The 21,800-nt window shown below is 41.8% G+C and overlaps 1 protein-coding gene across 1 annotated transcript; it reads right to left on the bottom strand.

Moving 5' to 3' along the window:
• Positions 1-247: 247 nt before the first annotated feature.
• Positions 248-21,567, bottom strand: PENK (proenkephalin). The gene is made up of 3 exons (XM_040432544.1): positions 21,334-21,567; positions 20,790-20,930; positions 248-1,171 (listed from the first exon to the last, which is right to left on the bottom strand). The coding sequence occupies exons 1-3, from the start codon at positions 21,337-21,339 to the stop codon at positions 530-532; spliced, it is 789 nt and encodes a 262-aa protein (XP_040288478.1). The 5' UTR covers positions 21,340-21,567; the 3' UTR covers positions 248-529.
• Between the last annotated feature and the right edge of the window lie 233 nt (positions 21,568-21,800).

Raw genomic sequence — 21,800 nt, 5'->3', positions numbered from 1 at the left:
AAGACACCAGTATTAAATAGTGCATGGTAGATGAGAGAGAAGCCTGTTCCAGATTTTGCACTGGGGTCCCAGAACTTCAGGTTGCACCTCTGCATTTAATGATTTTAGTATATCTAGGATGATTGTTATGGTGGAAATGTAGTTTGTCAGTGGTACAAAAAAATTACTATATGTAAATGCAGCTTCAGGAACAAGATGTGCTCATAACCTGTAGAGATACAAATGACAAACCATAAACTGTGCAGATAAGATGAATAATTTATTTATATACAGTAAGTAAGCATTGGTAGATGTATTCTGTTTAAAAGAAAAAATACAGTAGCAAAAATAGTTTCAACGTAATACCTACAGTATAAACTTAAGTGTGACAAACTGATTCTGTGGTTGAGTTATAAAGAACACAGAGTTGGTGTAACAGATTACAAGTTGCATTGATAACTAAGACAGTAAAAAACTGTACAGTGCAGGCAACACATTACAATAAGACATGGTCAATGAGGCAGTCTTTTTCAATAATTGGATAAGAGGGTTAAAATCTCATAAATCCTCCATATCTCTTATCCATTTCTGGAATTTCTTTGGAATAGCTTTCACCATCTTCATCTGAAGGGAGAAGAGAATCTGCAAAGCGCCTCATGAAACCTCCATATCTTTTCTGGTAGTCTTGCCACCATTCTGGCCGGCCAACTCTTCTCATAAAGCCTCCATATCGCTTCTGTAATTCTCTTCCTTCATCTTCATTGTCTGAGCTTCTTCTGTAATCTCTCATAAAGCCCCCATATCTTTTGTTGACCTCTCCTGGCGTCTCACTGTTGTTGTCACGGTAAAGACCAGACTCAGGATCCCCAACAGTGCCCAGAAGCTCTCTCAAGAGATCTGAAGTATCACTGTCATACTCTTTCTTCATAAAACCTCCATATTTCTTAGCAAGAATTTCTCCACCGTTGGATTCCTCTTCTGGTTCGACGTGGTACAACTCATCCATTTTCTTTTTCATGAAGCCACCATATCTTTTCATAAAACCTCCATACTTTTTGGCAAGTAAATGGGTATCAATGCCTTGTTCTTTGTCGGCCTCTTGAGAGTTATCTTTGGCAGTTTGGAGAAGCTCTTTGCAGGTACCCCATGCTTTAGCAGTTGGCAGCTTGCCCTCACATTCTAACGTGCAGGCCTGAAATAAAAGGAAAAAAATTGGTTAACACAAGATAGTCATTTCCCATTTTATATTTGAAGATTAATATTAACTCAACCCAATATTGTGAAAGGTCAGCTATAACTTTAGTTGTCTTTGTGTAAGATGCATACAGGAACATTGCCTACAACAATGATGGCCAAATTCAGTCCTCAGTATTTACCAACCGTGCATGATTTTCAGTTGTCTTTACTGACTGTTTCACAGAGGTTACTGACTACAGTGTATTGAAGGATCTTGAGGACCAAGTTTGTCCACCACTGGCTTACATTGTGAAAGAAAGTGCTGTATATATGATACTACATATGCACAATACAATATACCACATCTAATGCAGTCATGTTGGTTTAACGCACCACCTGTTCATTGATACATTGGGAAAGATTTATCAAAAATAGAAAAAGTGGAGACACTGCTCATATCAACCATGCATATTTCAGCTCTCATTTTCAGAGATGATGTTGGTACTTATGGGCAAGTTCACCTTTCCTTTGTACTAGTGCATGGTAGCACTCTTCCAAAAACAGTACCACACCTATGGGTTGTGTCTAGTACTGCAGCCCAGCTCTATTGAAGTGAATAAGACTAAGTTGCAATACCACACGCAACCTTTGAACAGGTGTGACACTGAAAGACAACATTCATGTTTTTGTAATCCTGGCCAACCCTTTTAGGCATGTTGCACACTAGCGAGTCCATTGCGGGAATCACTCTTCATGTGTGAGTGTAATTCTCCGTTCTGGGAGCGCAGGGAGCGCAGAGCATTATACTGATTTATAATGCTATGTGCCTCTGCTTGACCTTACTGATACAGAGTCATAGCGACCTAAAGCTGTCAGTATGATCATGTATCAGTAAGGTCAAGCAGAAGCACACACCATTATAAATCATGATAATGCCCTTCTCTCCTGCAAGTCCAGCGCGGCGGATCACGCTTACATGCAGAGAGTGATTCCCGCAATGGACTCACTCTTTTGAAACAGCCCTTAATGGGAAAATATCACCAGGGAAATCACTGCAAGCATAATACCATGGCAGGGCAAGGCGAGATGACTATGCGGGAATCTGGTCCTGTCAATCAAGAAGGAAAGGGAGGGGCTGACAGAGGAATAAGGAAGAATATGGATGCACAGAGTGGCTTGTGTCCACCCTCGGTGCATTTAACTGCCCATTCGCATATGGCCTAAAGTATATTTTCTCCAGAATGAAGCAACAGATCTCTTAGTGAAAGGTATCATCATATACAGCTAGGCTAGCCCCACAAGGAATTTTGCCTGGTTTAACAGTGAATTGCCTGGAGACAGATTCCATTTAACTTCCCTTGCTGTTACACATCTAAGAAGGAACAAACAATATTTTAACATTTATCCTAATGGAAAGAGATCACTTTTAACTTTCTTGATATATTTACTGTATTATCTCTTTTCTCTATGGTAGAATTTTCTTTGATGAAAGATTTATTAAATCATAAAAGTTTACTCTCCGAGCCTCATGTCCTATTAAACACTTTCATATGCCATTCTAAAAAGCATTGTGACATATCATTTTCATATGCTTTTTGAAGAATTAAACAAGCCTGAAGCGGAACTATTCCCTGTTTTTAAAATAAATTCATCTTTTAGAATATTACCCTGATATTACATTCTACAATAAAGCTTAAAAGGAACAGATTATTAAAAAAATGATAAAAACTGCCCAAGTAACCCTCATGTTAATATACTATATACTTGTCTATATCGCCACAGGTAGAAATACAGAAAGTGAAAAAAAGTAAATCTCTTTTAGACGTTAAAATCGTATCATAACTCTGTCAGCAAGAGTTGTTTCAGAGACATCAATGTGCCATTCCATCTCAAGTAGATGAACAGCTGCAATTTATATCCATTGAGACATAGCCAGCCACTGATTGATATCAGTACGTCCAGTACTGAAAAACCTGCACAGCTTTCTGAACTGCTCCAGCTAAGGAAAGAAAGTCAGTTCCTAATGTACCTGGGGCGACTAATATCGATTTTGGTTCACTTGAGTAAACCAACCAGTCAAATGAGATGTAGCTAGAACCTCTGCACTTTGATGGATTCTGTCACGTGAATCTTTACTTTGTATTCAGTAACGTTACGGTTTTTATTTGGAAGCGACTCTGGTGCTGGACTAGTTGATATTTTGGAGGCTCTTAGACTCCAGTTGTCTGTGCATGTGGAGACTTTCCTGCAGCAGGAGTGGTGATAACATTTGTGTGTTCTACTTCTTTTTAAAGTGTCCATACACCTTCAATAGCTATTGACTGAATGCTCGTTTGGCTGATGGCTTTACCTCCTGAATACCCCATACAAATGCATGCCTGGCCAACGTGTATATGTTTTCAATGGGGAGAGAGAAGAAAGCCACTGCTAGACAACTCTATTGGCAACTAATCTTCTGACAAACCAAAAGGATCAGGAGTTGAAATTTAAAGGGCCCAATCCTTTTCTCTGACATCTTCTGTTGGGGCAAAGAGTTGGAAAGTCATCATATTGGTTCCTCCAACATTACTCTAATATGTATTGGAGCCTTTAGACAATATTGGTGGAATAGAGCCCATATCAAAGATTAATATGGGACACCCTTCTGATGCTACACCTCAAACTACCTAAGAGGACTTGATGGTTTGTTGCTCCTATCTCCTTTCCATGATACTTGAGTTGAGTACTCCTTTACTAACACTGAAGCTGAAAATTTACACCAGGGCCCATGAGTTTTTAGCTACTCTTCCGCCTCTCATTTTCACAGTGGGTAGTGAGATTACTTCTATATGCAGTGATGTACAATGACTCTGCTCCAGTCCTTGTCGTCAACTAGGAGGACTGGGAAAGTGTTTTCTGATGCCATCACTTCTAGTAGTCGTGTCCACAGGTTTCTATAAAAGCTTTCTACTATGTATCAATGTCCATGGAACAATCGAATGTGAACTGTGTACTGTAACGGCAGAAAGTCAAACACATACAACAGGAGAAAAAAATAGCTGTAGTTAAAAAGGTAAATGAAACTATCCTACAGAATTTATTATGGAAAATTCTTTAAGGTTGATAGGATGCAGAGGAAAAGAGACTTTCAGAAAAATATTGTTTGAAATATAGTAAAGTTCACATTTAATATTAAGAAATTGTCACGGCCCATGGTGTACGCTGTGACACTGTTGCCACACTTGTGGTTGCTCGCGGCAACGTGTTGATGTGAGAGCATGCGGTGGCAGTTTCTTGGCCTTCTGGGTGATTGCCGTGACATGGTTGCCACGCATGCTGTTGCCGGTGGTTACGTATTTGGTATGCTTGTGTGTGCACTTCCCCTTTAAGTTGTAGCCTCCATCTGTCTGGTGCTGTAAGGGTTAACTCCCTGACTGGGTGTGGTCACTTGGCTTTTATCTTCTGTCGTGGTGCTGGAGCTCGGCTCCAGTCCAGGGTGTTCCATCTGTTCAGTGAGGGCCACCCTTGTGGTCATCAATGTTATCCCAGCAGTGGCGTAGGGATCGCCATAGCAACCATAGCAGTGGCTATGGGGCCCTACGCCACTAGGGGGCCCGTCCGACCGCATTCAAATTTTTTTTTTTTTTTTTTATTTTTTTATTAACACACACAGACACTACACACAGGCAGCCAGGAGGTGGCATAACTACCGGGGAAGCAGCTGCTTCGGGGCCCGACAGTTTATTTTCAAGTTAGTTAAATATCGATGTCTTACTGTTCAGGACCCCTTCACAGCAGCGGTCTTAATGTTCCCTCGCTAATGTGCTCTAATCTTACTGTATATACTAAAGTCTCCTGATGTGTCTGGGATTCGAACCCACAACCTCCAATGTATCAGTGTATCAGAGGCAAAGCATTAACCCTCACAGCCATAAAGAAGGCATTGCAACTGACTGAAAAAATTTGACACTTCTACTGTTATAGCTGGCTAAGTGTACATCTATACACATGACAGCTGCCCCAACACACCCAGCACTGCTATATCTCTATATGACAGCTATCCCAGCACACTCAGCTCTGCTATATCTCTATATATGAGCAGCTATGTGTATAGATGTACACTTAGCCAGCTATAACAGTAGAAGTCTCATAATTTTTCAGTCAGCAGCAAGGCTGTTATGGTCTTGAGGGTAGGTGCTCTGCCTCTGATACAGAAGGTCGTGGGTTCGAATCCCAGCAGAAACCTTTTCTGAAATACAAGCAGTGACTCCATATATGGACATACAGGGCGGGACACAATACAGGGAGGGACACAGGAAGAGGCTGCATCGCATCGCTGCCATGGAGGTAAGTAGAAGTGTTTATTTTTATTTTTTTTAATACCCGACTGTTACTGCCATGGGGGGAGCGTGGGGGGGGCACTTGATACTGGCACATGGGGGGAGGGGGGTTGGCACCTGACCTGATACTGGCACCTGGGGGGGGGTTTGGCACCTGATACTGGCACATGGGGGGGGGGGGGAGAGAGAGGCACCTGATACTGTGGATGGCACTGTTCAGGGGAGGGGGATCTGTGTATGGCACTATTTAGGGGAGTGTGGATGGCACTGTGGATGGCACTATTTAGGGGAGGGGGGATCTGTGGATGGCACTATTTAGGGGAGAGGGATCTGTGGATGGCACTATTTAGGGGAGAGGGATCTGTGGATGGCACTATTTAGGGGAGGGGGGATCTGTTGATGGCACTATTTAGGGGAGGGGGGATCTGTGGATGGCACTATTTAGGGGAGGGGGGATCTGTTGATGGCACTATTTAGGGGAGGGGGATCTGTGTATGGCACTATTTAGGGGAGGGGGATCTGTGGATGGCACCATTTAGGGGAGAGGGATCTGTGGATAGCACTATTTAGGGGAGAGGGATCTGTGGATGGCACTATTTAGGGGAGAGGGATCTGTGGATGGCACTATTTAGGGGAGAGGGATCTGTGGATGGCACTATTTAGGGGAGAGGGATCTGTGGATGGCACTATTTAGGGGAGAGGGATCTGTGGATGGCACTATTTAGGGGAGAGGGATCTGTGGATGGCACTATTTAGGGGAGAGGGATCTGTGGATGGCACTATTTAGGGGAGAGGGATCTGTGGATGGCACTATTTAGGGGAGAGGGATCTGTGTATGGCACTGTTTAGGGGAGGGGGATCTGTGGATGGCACTATTTAGGGGAGGGGGATCTGTGTATGGCACTGTTTAGGGGAGGGGGATCTGTGGATGGCACTATTTAGGGGAGGGGTGATCTGTTGATGGCACTATTTAGGGGAGGGGGATCTGTGTATGGCACTATTTAGGGGAGGGGGAACTGTGGATGGCACTATTTAGGGGAGGGGGGATCTGTTGATGGCACTATTTAGGGGAGGGGGATCTGTGTATGGCACTATTTAGGGGAGGGGGAACTGTGGATGGCACTATTTAGGGGAGGGGGGATCTGTGGATGGCACTATTTAGGGGAGGGGGATCTGTGGATGGCACTATTTAGGGGAGGGGGGATCTGTGGATGGCACTATTTAGGGGAGGGGGGATCTGTGGATGGCACTATTTAGGGGAGGGGGGATCTGTGGATGGCACTATTTAGGGGAGGGGGGATCTGTGTATGGCACTATTTAGTGGAGGGGGATCTGTTGATGGCACTATTTAGGGGAGGGGGATCTGTGGATGGCACTATTTAGGGGAGGGGGGATCTGTGGATGGCACTATTTAGGGGAGGGGGATCTGTGGATGGCACTATTTAGGGGAGGGGGGATCTGTGGATGGCACTATTTAGGGGAGGGGGGATCTGTGGGTGGCACTATTTAGGGGAGGGGGGGATCTGTTGATGGCACTATTTAGGGGAGGGGGATCTGTGGATGGCACTATTTAGGGGAGGGGGATCTGTGGATGGCACTATTTAGGGGAGGGGGATCTGTGGATGGCACAGAGGGGGGGGGGCCCATAATTTTTTTTTGCTATGGGGCCCATGCATTTCTAGCTACGCCCCTGTATCCCGGTGTCTCCTTCCCTTCCTGTCCCCATTTGTATGGAGTGGATTATGTTTAGGGTGTTTGTATGTCTAGTTTGGTGTTACATGTCTGGTGGTGTTTGGTGTCCAACATATTTACTAGACATTCCCCTGTCTCGTGTTTATTGCAGCTATGGGTGTTCTGGGTTCCTGTGTGGTTTGTTGTGTGTTGTGTCCTTTAATGTTGGTGTGGACAGCAGCACTAGTGCACGGGTTCCAGTCAGTGTCTGTGGCAGGTAGGTGTGTTATGGGATTTGCTTACCTGCCATCTCCTTATGCTGTAAGTGTTCCCCTCTCCTTGCAGCCTGGCCTCAGATAGAGACTCCTGTTCCTCCATGACTGGGATAAACTGGTCGTCTCTTCCCTGCTCCTTGGTGAGGGATTACCAGGGCGACTTAGGGTCTCTAGGAATCCAGAGTATGAGTCGTCCTACTATCGGGGTCCGCTCATACGGTGAGGAGTCAGGGAGAGGATTAGGGATGCTGTAGGAGGTGACCTGCTCCCTTATTACTCCTTTTGGCCAGGCTGATCCCCTTTTTACCCTTTGACACCTCACGATGGGGGGTTTCTCCCACTCCCCTCTGTGACAGTATGACCACAAAGGCTCCTTGCTTGGAGCCTTCGGAAGAGGGCCCAGCATGTGTCGCCTGCCATTTTCTGGCGCACATGCTTATCCTCCGGAGGGAGGGTGAAAGGTGAGACGCTGTTAACAGTGCGGTTCCCTGTGACAGTTGGTTGCAGTTGGTGTGAACAGTCACTTGTGTTTGCGTTTCTCCTCATCCATTTTTCAGTGGTTCAGGTGCTTGTGTTGTGTGCTGGATGCATTCCTTTGGTATACTGGCTGTGTGCTGGTTTGGGATGCATGCTGGCAGCAACCTGGTGTGAACCATGTCTGAGGTGGACGCAGTGTTCAGTGCAGTTTCTCTGGGCTGTTTGGTGGCTGGTGTCCTGGTTCCTGTGTGTTGCTCCAGGGGCTGGTGGCAGTCTTAGAGAGACATCCTTGCTCTGACGCTAATCCTGTTACTTTCCCCTACCCCCCGCCCTGTTGTTTTTTGGGTGTTCCGTTTAGTTCCCCTTTTTTTGTTGGAGGGGCTTTGAGGGGTGGGAGTGTCACGGCCCATGGTGTACGCTGTCACACTGTTGCCACACTTGCGGTTGCCCGCGGCAACGTGTTGCTGTGAGAGCATGCGGTTGCAGTGTCTCGGCCTTCTGGGTGATTGCCGTGACATGGTTGCCACACATGCTGTTGCCGGTGGTTACGTGTTTGGTATGCTTGTGTGTGCACTTCCCCTTTAAGTTGTAGCCTCCCTCTGTCTGGTGCTGTAAGCGTTAACTCTCTGACTGGGTGTGGTCACTTGGCTTTTATCTTCTGTGGTTTCCTGGCTGGAGTCAGTTGTACTTCAGCTGTCGTTGGTGCAGGAGCTCGGCTCCAGTCCAGGGTGTTCCAGCTGTCCAGTGAGGGCCACCCTTGTGGTCATCAATGTTATCCCGGTGTCTCCTTCCCTTCCTGTCCCCATTTGTATGGAGTGGGTTATGTTTAGGGTGTTTGTATGTCTAGTTTGGTGTTACATGTCTGGTGGTGTTTGGTGTCCAACATGTTTACTAGACATTCCCCTGTCTCGTGTTTATTGCAGCTATGGGTGTTCTGGGTTCCTGTGTGGTTTGTGGTGTGTGTGTGTTGTGTCCTTTAATGTTGGTGTGGACACCAGCACTAGTGCACGGGTTCCAGTCAGTGTGTCTGTGGCAGGTAAGTGTGTTATTGGTTTTGCTTACCTGCCATCTCCTTATGCTGTAAGGGTTCCCCTCTCCTTGCAGCCTGGCCTCAGATAGAGACTCCTGTTCCTCCATGACTGGGATAAACAGGTCGTCTCTTCCCTGCTCCTTAGTGAGGGATTACCAGGGTGACTTAGGGTCTCTAGAAATCCAGAGTATGAGTCGTCCTACCATCGGGGTCCGCTCATACGGTGAGGAGTCAGGGAGAGGATTAGGGATGCCGTAGGAGGTGACCTGCTCCCTTATTACTCCTTTTGGCCAGGCTGATCCCCTTTTTACCCTTTGACACCGCTCGGTGGGGGGTTTCCCCCACTCCCCACCGTGACAGAAATTGTTCATCTGAAGAAGGTTTGTGTACATTTACACCAACCTTGAGGATTTTTACAGTTTATACACTGCATAATAGACACTATTTAAATCAGCAAGCTGCAAAACAACCAAGTAATGACATTTAAAGCACTAAGCTGGAAAACATTATATGGCTATAGGACTAACCACTCTGTATCTGGGTATAGGCAGGGGCGTAACTACAATAGCGGCAGACCATGCGACTGCTATGGGGCCCAGGGCCAGAGGGGGCCCAGTCTTAGTTGGGATTATCTCCTCTTCTAGTACAGGTGAAAACTTAGTCAGATCTCTGCCCTCCAAAGGAACAACTTTTAGCAAATGAAGCAGTGGAAAAATGGCCCAAGGGTCATTAAAAGGGGTTTAGGCAGAAGCCCTTCTGTCCTGTGTGGGGGGCCTGGTTTGATCCTTGCTATGGGCCCCTTACTTCTCTATGTACACCACTGGGTATAAGTTATTGCTGGAGCAACGGCCAGTGTAAATTAATAGATTATCTGCATAGTGACTTACACTACAGAATCTGTTATTGTAATCTAAACGATAACTACCATAATATAATACGCAGGACCAATGACTGAATTCACTGCCCTATCCAAGTACTGTATCTAAAAACCATTACCAAGGCAGAGAGGCTTGTGCTCATCTCCTACCTTTTGACAACCACATACCCAGTAACCCCTCCTCTAGTAACACCACTGGACATGCATACTTTCTAACCAAACAAACAGAGGAATAAAAAAAAGCCAGGCAGCAATACTTGTCACATGGGTGGAGGATTTTGGTACATATTTCAAGTAAGTCATACTAGAGGAAATTTAGTGACCATGATTCTAGTTAGTTTTGATGAAAATGTACCTCTGATTATAAACAACTTATCAGAAATCAATAGTAGGAGAGAAGAAAACGACGTAATACATGTTATTAAAGAACAATGCCCCCTCCACTGGTTAGTCTCATTTTCTCATCCCCACCTCCTTAAACGTTCACTTATTCTCAATCTACTGATCAAATCGGTCACCAGACAGAAGATGGCTTTTCAACTTCACTGTGAGATCAGGTTATTGATCTAAAAAGACAGGTTATTAACTATAAAGAGGTGCAGCTGCAGAGTGGGTTATATATAGACAGAGAGACTCACAAAGATTTTGCAGCTGGCTTACGTAAGTTCTATCTCACACCAGGGCTGGATGGACAGCAACAATGCTCAATACTGTTATTTAATTGACTTCATGGAACTGATGCTTCTGAGAGTGTGTGAGAGATTGGGGAGCAGGAACTCCTCTTCTCTATGTTTGCCTTGTATGACATCAAAGCAGCTAGCCTCCTGCTCCTGTTGCTCCTAACACCTCACAGCCCTTTTATAAAGCAGTATTAGGGTTCATGCACACAATGGATGAAGACCCACTCTGTAGTGCTTCTGTGGGATTCCGTGCCTCTGTTCCGTACCACTCCTTTCAAATTGAATGGGTCCGCATCCGTTATATGATGTCCACGCGGCCGGTGCCCGTACATTGTGGACCGACCAACAGCCATGGGCCCTGAGCCTGATCTCCTAGTGAGCCTGGAAAGTCAGCTCCTCTCTGCAGACAGACTTGATCAGTGAATTCATAGTTAGTGAATATAATGAGGAGGGGACGGGACAAGGAAAAGAGCTTGATAGGTGGAGAGCAAGGCATTTTCTCTAATAAGAAATATTGAAAGGTTATATATATATATATATATATATATATATATATATATTAGTACAGACCAAAAGTTTGGACACACGTTCTCATTCAAAGAGTTTTCTTTATTTTCATGACTATGAAAATTGTAGATTCACACTGAAGGCATCAAAACTATGAATTAACACATGTGGAATTATATACATAACAAACAAGTGAGAAAATATGTCATATTCTAGGTTCTTCAAAGTAGCCACCTTTTGCTTTGATTACTGCTTTGCACACTCTTGGCATTCTCTTGATGAGCTTCAAGAGGTAGTCCCCTGAAATGGTTTTCACTTCACAGGTGTGCCCTGTCAGGTTTAATAAGTGGGATTTCTTGCCTTATAAATGGGGTTGGGACCATCAGTTGCGTTGAGGAGAAGTCAGGTGGATACACAGCTGATAGTCCTACTGAATAGACTATTAGAATTTGTATTATGGCAAGAAAAAAGCAGCTAAGTAAAGAAAAACGAGTGGCCATCATTACTTTAAGAAATGAAGGTCAGTCAGTCAGCCGAAAAATTGGGAAAACTTTGAAAGTAAGGGCTATTTGACCATGAAGGAGAGTGAAGGGGTGCTGCGCCAGATGACCTGGCCTCCACAGTCAGCGGACCTGAACCCAATCGAGATGGTTTGGGGTGATCTGGACCGCAGAGTGAAGGCAAAAGGGTCAACAAGTGCTAAGCATCTCTGGGAACTCCTTCAAGACTGTTGGAAGACCATTTCAGGGGACTACCTCTTGAAACTCATCAAGAGAATGCCAAGAGTGTGCAAAGCAGTAATCAAAGCAAAAGGTGGCTACTTTGAAGAACCTAGAATAAGACATATTTTCAGTTGTTTCACACTTGTTTGTTATGTATATAATTCCACATGTGTTAATTCATAGTTGTGATGCCTTCATAGTCATGAAAATAAAGAAAACTCTTTGAATGAGAAGGTGTGTCCAAACTTTTGGTCTGTACTGTATATGTGTGTGTATATATATATATATATATATATATATATATATATCTCATCAAAGGATGAGGCAGCACTCCAAATACAGTGAAAGAAATGGTGGATCTTTATTCCCCTTGCAACGTTTCAACCGCTCGATGCGGTCTTTCTCAACCGCTCGATGCTTGAGAAAGACCGCATTGAGCGGTTGAAACGTTGCAAGGGGAATAAAGATCCACCATTTCTTTCACTGTATTTGGAGTGCTGCCTCATCCTTTGATGCTATACTTACGATAGCCGTGTGAGCCTGCGGCTGTGAGGATATCTGCACCCACTTGCACTGGTCTTGTGCTGCTGTGGCCCTTTTTTTGAATTATATATATATATATATATATATATATATATATTACAGTGAGGAACAGAAGTATTTTGCAAATTCTCCCACTTAGAAATCATGGAGGGGTCTGAAATTCACATTGTAGGTGCATTCCCACTCTGAGACAGAATAAAATAAAAAAAATAAGGAAATCACATTGTATGATTTTTTGTGTTGCACTGCTGAGCATAAGTATTTGAACACCTGAGAAAATCAGTGTTAATATTTGGTACAGAAGCCTTTGTTTGCAATTACAGAGATCAAATGTTTTTCTGTAGTTCTTGACCAGGTTTGCACAAACTGCAACAGGGATTTTGGCCCACTCCTCCACACAGATCTCCTCTAGATCTGTCAGGTTTCGGGGCTGTCACTGAGCAACACAGAGTTTCAGCTCCCTCCAAAGATGTTCTATTGGATTTAGGTCTGGAGACTGGCTAGGCCCCTCTAGAACCTTGATATGCTTATTATGGAGCCACTCCTTGGTTATCCTGGCTTTGTGCTTCGGGTCGTTGTTATGTTGAAAGACCCAGCCACAACCCATCTTCAATGCTCTGACTGAGGGAAGGAGGTTGTTCAAAATCTCACAATAAATGGCCCCATTCATCCTCTCCTTAACCACTTGCCATCCGGGCCATTTGCCCCCTTCCTGACCAGGCCAAATTTTGCAAAACTGACATATCTCACTTTATGTGGTAATAACTTTGGAACGCCTTTATTTATCCAAGTCATTCAGAGATTGTTTTTTCGTGACACATTGTACTTCATGATAGTCATAAATTTGAGTCAAAATATTTCACCTTTATTTATGAAAAAATCCCAAATTTACCCAAAAATTTGAAAAATTCGCAATTTTCTAAATTTCAATTTCTCTGCTTTTAAAACAGAAAGTGATACCTCATAAAATATTTATTATTTAACATTCCCCATATGTCTACTTTATGTTGGCATCATTTTGGAAATGTCATTTTATTTTTTTAGGACGTTAGAAGGCTTAGAAGTTTAGAAGCAATTCTTCAAATTTTTAAGAAAATTGCCAAAACCCACTTTTTAAGGACCAGTTCAGGTATGAAGTCACTTTGTGGGGCCTACATAGTGGATACCCCCATAAATGACCCCATTGTAGAAACTACACCCCTCAAGGTATTCAAAACCGATTTTACAAACTTTGTTAACCCTTTAGGCGTTCCACAAGAATTAAAGGAAAATGGAGATCAAATTTTTAAATTTCACTTTTTTAGCAGATTTTCCATTTTAATCAATGGTTAACAGCCAAACAAAACTCAATATTTATTACCCAGATTCTGCGGTTTACAGAAACACCCCACATGTGGTCATAAACTGCTGTATGGGCACACGGCAGGGCGCAGAAGAAAAGGAACTCCACATGGTTTTTAGATGCCATGTCCCATTTGAAGCCCCCTGATGCACCCTTACAGTAGAAACTCCCAAGAAGTGACCCCATTTTGGAAACTAGGGGATAAGGTGCCAGTTTTATTAGTACTATTTTTGGGTACATATGATTTTTTGATCATTTATTATAACACTTTATGGGGCAAGGTGACCAAAAAATTGGTTGTTTTAGCACAGTTTCTATTTATTTATTTTTACAGCGTTCACCTGAGGGGTTCAGTCAAAAGACATTTTTATAGAGCAGATTGTTACGGACGTGGCGATACCTAATATGTATACTTTTTCTCATTTATTAAAGTTTTACACAATAATAGCATTTTTGAAACAAAAAAATTATGTTTTAATGTGTCCATGTTCTGAGAGCTATAGTTTTTTTATTTTTTGAGAGATTTTCTTATGTAGGGGCTCATTTTTTGCGGGATGAGGTGACGGTTTCATTGGTACTATTTTGTGGGACATACGCATTTTTGATCACTTGGTGTTGCACCTTTTGTGATGCAAGGTGACAAAAATTGCTTGTTTTGACACAGTTTTTTTTTTTTTTTTTTTTTTTTACGGTGTTCACCCGAGGGGTTAGGTCATGTGATATTTTTATAGAGCTGGTTTTTACGGACGCGGCAATACCTAATATGTCTATTTTATTTTATTTTTTCTATTTTTAATTTTTTTTTTTTATTCCTTACTTGGGAACTTTTTTTTTTTTACATGTGAAACTTTATTTTATTTTATTTTTTCAACCCTTTATTTTTTTTATTTTTTTTTACACTTTTCGTCCCCCATAAGGTCATACAAGACCTCTGGGGGACATTTGCTTCACTTTTTCTTTTTTTTTCACAGTTGATTTCTCCTGTAACTGGGGCTGACATAGTAGCCCCAGTTACAGTGGAAATGCACCCCTAGAGAGGCTGTACAGCAGCAATCCTGCGCTGTACAGCCTCAGAGCAGGGCTGATCGAGGTCTCTGAGAGACCTCACACAGCTCCTGCACACTCCGGTCACGGCGGTCACATGACCGCCGGGCCGGAACAGGAAGCGCACAGCGCTTCCTTCTCTGCAGACACAGCGCTCGGTGAGCGCTGTGTCTGCAGCGATCGTGAAGGCAGGGACACCTGGGAACTGTCCCTGCCTTGTCTTAGGGTTGCCCTGCTGTCACTGACAACAGGCAACCCGATCAGCAGCTGCACGATTAGCGTGCAGCTGCTATTTCTGACAGGACATTCTAAAACGTGCTGTCAGAAATAGACGTCCACCCATAGGACGTTTATATCCTATGGGCGGACGGGAAGTGGTTAATACAGTGCAGTCGTCCTGTCCCCTTCCCAGAAAAGCACACCCAAAGCATGATGTTACCACCCCCATGCTTCACAGTAGGGATGATGTTCTTGGGATGCAACTCATCCTTCTTTTTCGTCCAAACACGACGAGTGAAGTTTAGACCAAAATTTTCTACTTTGGTCTCATCTGACCACATGACTTTCTCCCATGCCTCCTCTGGATCATCCAGATGGTCATTGGCAAACCTCAGACGGGCCTGGACAGGTGATGACTTGAGTAGGGGAACCTTCCGTGCAATGCATGATTTGAAACCATGACGGCGTAGTGTTCTACTGACAGTGACCTTTGAAACTGTGGTCCCAGCTCTCTTCATGTCATTGACCAGCTCCTCCCTTGTAGTTATGGGCTGATTTCTCACCTTTCTTATCATCAGTGATACCCGAGGAGGTGAAATCTTGCATGGAGCCCCAGTCCGAGGGAGACTCACAGTCATCTTTAGCCTCTTCCATTTTCTTACAATTGCTCCAACAGTTGATCTATTTTCACCAAGCTGCTTGGCAATTGCCCCGTAGCCCTTTCCAGCCTTGTGGAAGTCCACAATTTTGTCTCGGGTGTCTTTTGACAGCTCTTTGGTCTTGCCCATGGTAGTAGTTGGTGTCTGACTGACTGGGGTAGACAGGTGTCTTTAAAGAGCTCAGACAGGTGCTACTAAGTTAGATTATTGAGTGGAGTAGAGGTGGACTTTTTAAAGGCACAGTAACAGGTCTTTGAGAGCCAGAATTCTTGCTGTTTCTCAGGTGTTCAAATACTTATGTTCAGCAGTGCAAGACAAATTCTTTAGAAATCATAAAATGTGATTTCCTTATTTTTTTTATTTTTTTTTATTCTGTCTCTCGGAGTGGGAATGCACCTACAATGTGAATTTCAGACCCCTCCATGATTTCTAAGTGGGAGAACTTGCAAAATCGCAGGGTGTTCAAATACTTCTGTTCTTCACTGTAATTATTAATATACATAAATATTGTAACAAAATTAATACTTACTAAGTAGCGGCTTGAGCTCTGTTATTAAAAATATGGGCTAATAAAGCATTTCCATGCTTGCCCCCTGGCAGTTGAGATCCAGTACTAGATCTTGGATTAAATTATATATATTTTTATTACAATTTATTATGTTATTCAGTAATAGCGTAGCCTTTTTAGTGATTAAACAATAAAGTAAAAGAAAACTTTTAAAGCTGAATATATCTGTATTATCTTAAAATGTGTTACCCTGATGCTTTGTAACTGGAAGAACATAGGACTTGACAACAAATCTGAACACATTTATATCTCAGACCTGAGGTTGTCACAATTCCTCTACGATTAAAGAAGGCAACTTATTCTCTTTCTGTTGCATCTAATTTCGTAGCACTGATATTATTCTTATCGGAAGGGAGATTAGTACCGTAATTACAAAGCTAGACTAGAAAGATCAAGTTTGGTGCCCCTCCTCCACAAAATGATATATTTGAATCCTTGTATTCTCAAATCTATATAGGTAATTGCTGTTCAGTGACCCACCAATAGGTCTCAAAACAATATGTATCCCTGTTATTACAGCAATTATTATATATATATTTTTTAATTAGTGATAAACTCTTCTTCATGGGCTGTGCCTGGTATGGTAGCTTGGCCTATTCACTTGATTGAAGTTGAGCTGCCACTGAGAGAGCTGGCACTTTTCCTGAAAAAAGCAAACATGCTATCCCTCAGCTGAAGGGATTCTGTGTTATTTTTAGAAATAGAAAGACTGGGGAAGATTGGTATTTTATTAGCCAGTCATAAACCACTCTTTGAGTAAACTGTGCCAAATTTATCAAGCGGTGCACAGAAAGACAGAACATGAAATCTACTGCTACGAGCAGGCACAGATTTGTGCAAAAATTTTCACTATTTTCTTTGGTTCGCAAATAATAAATCTGTTTGAAATGTGCTGGCCCCGCCCCATTTAACCACACCCACTTTTAATGGCATTTTGGTGAGTAGTGAGAGTCAAGAAAGGTCATTAATTTTAGAGGAAATATGACGTGCTAAAATGTATGGATTTGGATGTTATGAATGTTAGAATGTACACAAACCCTAAATGTTTTCATACATAAATGTTTGCTACTTAGTTCTTGTCTACTTTTTCTAATAGTTCAGATTTTATTTCCCTAATTTATATATATATATTCATTCATTCAAGTAGTTTTTCATTGCTCTGGGATATGAACATCTGTTCTATGGATACAGTTGCTGCATGACAACCCAGGGCACTGAAAAGACTCACATTTGTGTGTTATTTATAATTTAAGGCTCATAGTGTAGAACCAAAATACAAGGAATTGTACTTGCATTAATGCACAATGGTAGAACAGTCTATCTATTTATTATCTATTTCATATCTATCAATCCAATAGCAATCTAATATCTATCTATTTTTCTTATATCTATCTAATATCTATCAATCCAATACCTATCAATACAATATCAATATATCCAATATTTTGTCAATATCTATCTATTTCATATCTATCCAATATCTATCTATCTAATATCTATCAATCCAATACCTATCCAATATTTATCTATTAAATATACATCAATCCAATATCTATCTATCTATCTATCTATCTATCTATCTATCTATCTATCTATCTATCTATCTATCTATCTATCTATCTATCCATCTCTCTATCAATCTATACAATGTCTTTCTATCTATCTATCTATCCAAATAAAGTTTTGTGCTGTGTAGATTACTGAATGTAGCCACTTCATTTGTCACATATCCTCTGATTGAGATGCATGGAATGGTACGGCAGCATCTGTCTATCTTGGCTCATTCAGATGAGTGATTTTCACGTCTAGGTGCCTCCTAACTGTAGGACAGCACATGGACTGAACCCTGACCATATGGGCAATGGGCCAAGTCACACGTCCAGTTTTATCACTGACCATCAGAGAAAATTGCACAATGCACTATTCTGTCCGATTTTTACTCTAGATTCAGTGATTCAAGTCAATGGGTCTGTGCAAAAAGTGTGTGGCCCGTTTTTCACAGATGGTTTTTAGGATGTTGGGAGGGCGTTTAAAATGTATTTTTTTTATGAGCTTGAAAAATGGATGATATACCGATGCCACAAAGAACACAGTTGGAGATCGAATTGATTTAACATCAGTGTAAAATAATCTGTTTTTAGGGGACAGAACACAGACGAGTTTTTCATCTGAGTGAGCCCTTATGAGGATAAAAGGGTGAAGGCGAAGAAGTCTTTGATACAAGTCTAATGCGTCACTTTTTAATTCATCGATCACTTAAAGGGTTAGTCTACCTTCTGGTACAAGGAATTTTCAGAAGACAACCTGGAGGAAGCTCATATGTTGGACACTTGATGGCGGAGTGGCCCTTTATAATGAATATTTGCGTATTGCTTCCTAAATACATTTTTTGTGTCATTTTTAAACCAAGGGTGAATTGTATTAATAATCGATCACATAGGGTAAATTAGAGAATGTATGTTCTAATAGACTGCTGGTTGATTTTTTAGGGGCTCCAGACACACATTAATTGCAGATATCAATCTCTGCCATGATTCGGCTTGTGATTGAATTGCGCCACACTTTTACATGCAAATAAAACACAACAAAAATCCAACAGATTGATGTGTGCTGCATTCATTGAATGAGATAAAGAGCATTCAAAATGCTTAATCTATGTGAGCGTTAGTATTTGAAGGTACATTAATCATACTAGTGATGTGATCTCATTCGGGTTAATGTACTTGTTATGGCAAATTACTATGCTGGCTCATCAGAATCGACCCATTATAGAAACTAAGATTTGTCTATCATGAGAGTTTGATATACAGTTCAGTGATAATATTTAGGGTGAGATACAAGTGTAGCAAAGCAAATGGATACAATGTTTGTTTGTTATGTTTGATATTGATGATAATGAATATTATTCCTCCATTAAGACCTAGTTTTTTTCAATGTAAAAAAAATAAATAAAAAATGACACCATGTGTACATCCACGAGAAAGGTCTGCCCTCCAGCTCTATGTGATCTGTCTAATGTAGGAAAAGGGAAATGTTATCAGGATCTACACAATGGTATTGCTACAGGGCAGCTCTGCCCATCAGAATAAGTCATTATCAGCAGAAGGCAGAAACCTTGCTTTAGTGCACCCTGCCCCGAGCTTATATAGCAATAGCCATGGCAGGAACTGTTTAACTGTTACATAGGACAGCTGAAAGACGACATATGTCCATCAAGTACAACCATGGGGTGGGAGAGGATTTAGATGAAGGGAACAGGTAAATATCATAATCATAGAGATTCTGAAACAGTAATGGTTTTATAGTCATTTAAACGAGAAGATTTCTCCTAATCATTTATTATACTTGCATATGAACTAGGACCGAGTGTGTAGCAGAGCTGATTTTGTCATAGGGTTATTGTCATCTCAGGATGTATTTGTGGTTTTTCAGCACTCAACTTGAAGACTTGTTGCAGTGCTCAAAAATGTAAACTTCAATTACAAATTCAGCACTGCTACATCTGCTGTTGTCTTTTGACCTCCTATCTAGAGTGATAGAGTACATAATCACGGATGTGTTTTCTATATACATGCAGACATAAAAGGTAATCTCTACATTTATTGAAAATGGTGTCTCCGTCATAAAATCGTGAACAACTGAATGACAAGTGAGGTTTTATTCTACCACTACAACAATAGCTAATGATTAATGAAATATCCAGTTATCTAATACTAGGAATGGTTACATAGTTAATACGGTTGAAAAAAGACATAAGTCCATCATGTTCAACCAAGGGATAAATGTGCAGATTAATTATGAACAGTGATCTAGACTCATTTTAAGTTTATGGTAGTTATACTTTTAATGAAAATCTAAACTAAAGCTATTGCTTAATCATTATATCGCACATGTCAATGTGTCATGACGTGTACGCCAAGTGTACGCCAGTCATACCATATGTAACAGTCATTACATTCCTTCAGAAAATCCATTGTGATGTATTATTTAACCAGTATGTATACGACGACACAAACTAATCTGCTCTGTCCCATCTAACCCATCTTCTATACATTACATTGCTTTAGCTATAATAGCCAGTTAAAGGGGTCTTTTTTATTTGGGGTCCTTCTTAACCTTCTACTTCAGAGAATGTCAATAAATCTTGCAGTCAAATCTTACAAGTTTTCAAATATCTGACTTGCTTAGGTTATATTTATCTTCTACTATTCCTCATTCACTTGGACGCTGCACTCAAGATGATAGCATGCGTCTGTATGATCTGATCCACATCATAAAGTGTTTCAAACAACACGCTAACAACCAGAGAACCCACCCTACATCTATGTAACTATAGACCTCTTTCAATTATTACAGGTTTTAGGATTAAAAGAGTAAACTAATCCACCTCCCTGAGAACCATAGGGGAAGGAAATGTTCTACAGTGGGTCTGAGATGGTGGTAGATTGTTAACCCCACTGATGACACAGACTGATGTGAGGGACTACAGAACAAGTACATCAGTAGTATTATAGAGAGATAACAGACTGCAATCATTAATATCTATGCTACATCATATATGAACCACCTTAAGATGACTTCTATCTAATAAAAGCCTCTGATATGAGTATGAGCATTGCTGCTGTCCAAGGTGCTGGACTGCTACCTGAGCACTAGTTGCCCTAGTATCCAACTATACAGTGCATAGAAGTAAAAACTTACCAAAGAGTTGACTTCAGTTGCTTGTCCCATATGATAAGCACAAGAAGTACAGTCCTTGCTGCAGTCTGCTTGGACTGCCACAGCAAGATATGTGGTTACAGCCAGGACCAAACAGCAGTATCTAGTAACCAGCGCCATTGACTGTAATAGGAAAGCGGAGAATGATCAATACATACAACTATACTACAAACTTAAAATAGAATCATAGAAAGCTTACAATAGAATGTTCTTTGTTAAAATTGCCTTTATTCATTATACTATAACCTGAAAATATTTAACATTCTCACTACATCTAACTGTTGCGTTTATATACCACCAATACTTTGATGCAATTTAAAAATCTTGTAATCCTCTTTATTGCTCTATACATAAATTTGATTCAATGTTATGTGTGTAAAATATTCTAAAAAGAAAGCTTACAATAGGAAGCTAAGGTACAGGCATTGCAGAAGATACATACCAAGTACCAATGAATAGTGTACAACTATCCTGAACTATCCCAAAACTATAAGGTAAAAAGGGTTTATACTAGTATGAGACTTACCTGCATGGCAGCGCTGAAGGTGATCCACAGCTCTTTCAGTAAACTAGACTGAGGGTGAAGTCTACAGAAAGGCAAGCAGAGAAGGTTTCTAGTGCCTGATGACAAGCAGAGGTGGAGGGGAGTAGCCCAGGTTGCAATGTGGCAGCAGCAAGCCTTGCAGTCACCTTTTGTAGACTAGTGAGAGAGCTGCAATAGGCTCCCCCAGCTCTCTGCTTCTCTGCAGAGCCTTGTGTGTGGTTGGAGGCTTGTTAGCACAATCCCAGAGCTGGGCTACTTTATAATTACTTAAAAAAAGAGAGCAGGGAGCTTCCCCCAATAGCCTGTGGGCTCCTTCTGACGCAACTGCTACGTTTCCTGCTCCTTGTCCCATAGCTTATTATAATTAAGCACAGTCATGATCACCATCAGCACTTCTGGGGGAGGAAAGTCAGTCTAGATAAGTGGGGGATGTATGGGGGGGGGGATTG

The sequence above is a fragment of the Bufo bufo genome, chromosome 5, assembly GCF_905171765.1.
Source record: "Bufo bufo chromosome 5, aBufBuf1.1, whole genome shotgun sequence".
NCBI classification, from domain to species: domain Eukaryota; kingdom Metazoa; phylum Chordata; class Amphibia; order Anura; family Bufonidae; genus Bufo; species Bufo bufo.
This window is presented reverse-complemented; position numbering and strand designations above follow the sequence as displayed.